The sequence below is a fragment of the Bidens hawaiensis genome, unplaced genomic scaffold, assembly GCF_021521415.1.
Source record: "Bidens hawaiensis isolate Kalapana, Puna unplaced genomic scaffold, B.hawaiensis_p1.1 tig00017563_1, whole genome shotgun sequence".
NCBI lineage: Eukaryota > Viridiplantae > Streptophyta > Magnoliopsida > Asterales > Asteraceae > Bidens > Bidens hawaiensis.
In genome coordinates, this window is record NW_027492653.1 from 191,273 (window position 1) to 195,929 (window position 4,657).

General features: G+C 35.2%; 1 protein-coding gene across 1 annotated transcript; it reads left to right on the forward strand.

The window, feature by feature from the left end:
• The first annotated feature begins 2,584 nt into the window (after positions 1 to 2,584).
• LOC143554133 (APO protein 3, mitochondrial-like) lies at positions 2,585 to 4,657 on the forward strand. Its single transcript, XM_077043986.1, has 3 exons — positions 2,585 to 2,625; positions 3,077 to 3,503; positions 3,850 to 4,657. The coding sequence occupies exons 2-3, from the start codon at positions 3,304 to 3,306 to the stop codon at positions 4,628 to 4,630; spliced, it is 981 nt and encodes a 326-aa protein (XP_076900101.1). The 5' UTR covers positions 2,585 to 2,625; positions 3,077 to 3,303; the 3' UTR covers positions 4,631 to 4,657.

Here is a 4,657-nt window from a genome sequence, read left to right on the forward strand (position 1 = left end):
TTACCAAAGTTATTTAATCTTTTTTTTAAATTAAAATGCAAATGACGAGTGTGATTGGTTGAAAAAAGTGGTGACCCCACCACTTGCCCCCCCCCCTCTCCTGACGCCATTGCAATTGCGCCTCCCTCTTTGGTGCCACTCTCCCGCTCCGTGTAACGATGTTCGGCACTTGCTTATGGTGATGTGTAGTATGTTAACGCCCACTACACATGGTCTTATAAAGTAAAAATTTCTTACAAATTATCGGCCCATTTATTCATTTAACCTAATTCATCAACCATAGAACTTGTCTCTTCCTATAAGCTGAATGGTTTAGGTCTCACGATGAACCAATACGTAGATTCAATAATAGATTTATAGGATGCAGTGTTAGTCGTTAAAACATAATAATAACCGAATTGACAATTAACATGTTAAACCCAGTCATGGCTGCCTTATTTGCCCGTGCGGATAAATGGTGTTTGTGAGTTTAAAGAGAACGAGATTCATTCCATTCTCATACGTTAATCAAACATGACTAATAAGAAAATGATTTATTTCATTATTCAACCCGAACCCGGTTATACCCGACCCGAACAAAACTCGAAAACCAGGAACAAAAAGAACGAGTTAACACCCGAACTGGGTATTCGGGTAGCAATTGAAAACCTAAACCGATGGTATAATATATGCTAAAACCCACCGAATCCACAATTGCTTATCAATAAAATCACCCATTGTTCATACTGAAGCACTCACTGGTGGCTGCTTGCAGATAGTAAGTAAACTCTTTTCGATTTTCAATTGCAAATGATAAATTATAACCATGAGTGCTTCAATTAAATGATGATAGTTGATTAAAATTGTTATATGGGACTGAGTTGAACCATTGTTAAGATATTGTTTTTGAGATATGCATACCAAGTGCTCGATGAAATGCCTGTGTGAGACTTGCTTGATTATGTGGCTGAATTTTGTCAAAATAATGTTGCCAATTAAAATTTAATAAATAATCCAAAATACATTTGATATCAATTATAAAGTTTACTCATTTTTTATTAACAATTTGAAAAATGTATATTTCGGTAGGGTTAATTTGGTATATTTATTGTCATAGGTTGAGTAGCCTCTGATACATTTTGTTTCACTTGGCAACTATGCAGTCGATATCTGTTTTTGTTGCTGTTTGCCTGTCTATGACTGTTTTTGTTGCTGTTTATAATTGTCTTTTTGTTGCTGTTTTACCTGTTTATAATTTTTTGTTGCTGTTTATAAGCTTAATTTGCTATAATTTTTATGCTTATTTTTGTTTAGCTGTTTCAGTTTGCTGTATGATCGGCTTTCAGTTTTCAGTTTCAGTTTGATCAGTTTGCTGTTTGCCACTTTATTGTTGCTGTTTTTAGTTTTTGAATGTTTGTCGTTTCAATTAGTTTAATGTTTGCTGTTGAATGTTTGCTATTTCAATTAGTTTTTGGGGATGTCTAGTAAAAATGCAAGGAAAGATCCAGCTTGGAAGTATGGGGTAGAACATCAAGTACTTTGATTACAAACTTTATGTGTTTTTATATGTGTTTGATGTATTAGACTTTGTGTTTGGTTTTATGACTATTGAATCTATGAACTTTTTCAGTTTTTATAAGATATATAATTTTTATATTTATTTTTCTAATTCCGCCTCGGTCTTACGCCTCGTGAGGCGAAGGGAAAACGCCTCGAGGCTCGTTTCCGTATTTTTAAACCTTGCCGATATATATATATATATATATATAGAAACAGGATCAAATACATTTTATTCTTAACATGAAAACAGTGAGAACCAATTTGCTGTTATTATTAGGTTTATTTTTATAAGTGTTTGATGTTATTTTTTATTCGTATTTGCTAATTTTCGATTATGAGACGTTATAAGTATTTGCTTATTTATATTTTGTTGTTATTATTAGATTTTTTCTTTTGCTGATATAAGTATTTGTTGGTATTTGCTGTTATTATTTTGTTCTTGATTTTGATTCTTTTGTTGTAATTTTTAGGTTTTTTTCTTTGTTATTATAAATAATTGTTTATGTAGATTGGTATTGTAGTTGGTATTGTTTCTTACGTTCTCATTTTTTTATAAATTGGTATTATTTCCTACGTTCTCATGTTAAGACTAAAATGCACCTGAACCTTCCCCTATATATATATATATATATATATACATATATATATCGGTTATCGGTCCCTTGGCGAAATATCAGCCAAAATATCAGTACCGATAATATCAGCGATATCGACCGATATTTGACTGATATTGGACTGATATTTGACCGATATATCACTGATATTCCCGATATCAGTGTTTTAAGTCTTAATTATCAACTTTTAGTGTTCAATGTTAGTGTTTTAAGTCTTAATCAATTCTTACTTGCCATGATTGTTAGTGTTTTGCAATTTGCAAAAGGTTAATTTGTTAATGGTAGGAGACTATACTGAATTATAAGTGCTAAAATGTTATATATATGAATTTCACATGATATTAAAATTACCGATATCCTACCGAGATACCGCGATAACCGATATCTCACTTGACCGATATCTGATATTTTTCCGCATTAACTGCTTAGCTTGGCAATCCAGACCGAATTCATCAGAAGTGGCTCATTTTGGGTAAGTTTCGTGACGTTATAAGTTGAATTGGGTGATAACTAAATTTAAGAATTGGTTTTTGTATTTTTTGTGCTAGACACATGAGTATTGAAGACAGAAAATTACCTGCTTAATAAACGCATACCAATATATCATATATTCATATCAAACAGCCATGCAATCCTGCGTTTTTCATTGACTTTGGTATCCGGTGAGTCAATGCTCATGACTTAGATCAAGAAAAACGTCTTCACAGTTATGATCGTCCTCTGCCTTTATGTAAATGTTTTGAGAATTTCTACAGAGGTAGGTCCTCTCATATTTGTAATATACTAATATACTAGTTATCAACTATCATCATAGTATCATTCATAATTTCATATTGCCTTAAAGACTGTTTCTTGGTAACTTAATTAAGCTTGAAACTTTAGTCATCTTACCTGATGGCTCCCCTTTTTATTTACCATGACAGCTCTATATTGAATTACTCGATGCGCCGAGCATATATATCATCAGCATTCATATTTCATTTTAATTCTCTGAAGAAGCTCCAGTTAAATCCTACCCACCTTTTAGTTTTCTCGAGACCGCCTAACAGCAGAGACAATTGACGCACCGGATGGTGACTATGATAATCTGTATGCAGACATACCAAAACCCGCAAAGAGCAAATCAGAGAGAAAACCCTACCCAACACCTATGAAAGTTTTGGTTCAGAGAGCCAAGCAAGAGAGAGAAGCAAGAAAATTACAACCATGCAAACTGCTAGAAGAACCACCTGATAATGGCCTCCTTGTTCCTGAACTTGTTGGTGTAGCCCATCAAGTTTATCGAGCTAGAGAGTTGACGCTATTGGGTTTATCAAAGCTTGTGAATGTTGTTCCAGTTCTTCGATGCAGGTATAACCGTATAAACCAAGTTAACCAACACACCTTACATTTTCAACAGCTTGTTTTGTTAAGAATCCGTTATGTATTTGGTATTAAATTATTCAAATTTCACAACTGTTTCACTGAGGCATTTCAAACACCTAGTGTGCGTAATAAACCTTACTAATCCATCCTTACCACTTAAATCACATTGTACATGAACCATTATAACTTGTTATACATTTCAACGAAGGTTTCTAACTTTCTATCAACAGTTGATTAAAAGCCCTGAATTTTTAACCACGCCAATATACTTGATTAGGTGTATTTGGCCAGTTAAGATAAACCATAACCCAAGTTATGTACTGCTTTTCAGCCATTGCTTTGAGGTTCACATTGGTCAAGTAGGGCATGAGATCAGGACTTGTACCGGTCCAAAAAGTGGTTTAAGAAACGCTACACACGTGTGGCGAAAAGGAAGAATTCACGATGTAATTTCTTTTCCTAAATGCTACCATCTCCTTGACCGTGTTGGAAAGCCCAGAGTTTTACACAACGAGAGCCGTAAAGTTAAACAACTTCCCGCCGTTGTAGAGCTCTGCATACAAGCCGGGTTGAACCTTGAAAACCACCCTACAAAGAGAAGAACCCGACCCGTTTACAGCATAGAAGGTAGAATTGTTGATTTTGAATCAGAAACCAACTTAGTAGCCGTTGAAGATACCACGAATGACTCAAGTTTAGATCTTTCATTGACCAAAGGGTTGACTTCGAAGGAACTAAGCATCTTGACACTTGATTCATGGTTTGAGATGATATCAGGGGTGAAGAAGATAATGGAAAGATACAAAGTGCATACATGTGGATATTGTCCTGAGGTTCAGGTGGGTCCCAAGGGGCATAAAGTTAGAAATTGCAGAGCATCAAAGCATCAATCTAGAAATGGTATGCACGCGTGGCAAGAGGCGACGGTATTTGATTTGGTGGGACCCAATTATGTATGGCATGTTGCTGATGTGTCAGGGCCTCCATTGTCTAATGATCTGAAGAGGTTTTATGGTAAGGCTCCCGCGGTTGTGGAGATGTGTGTGCAAGCGGGTGCGCCTGTTCCGGGTGAATATAGGAGTATGATGAGATTAGATGTTGTCCGTCCGTGACGTGATGAATTGGATCTAGTTACATGA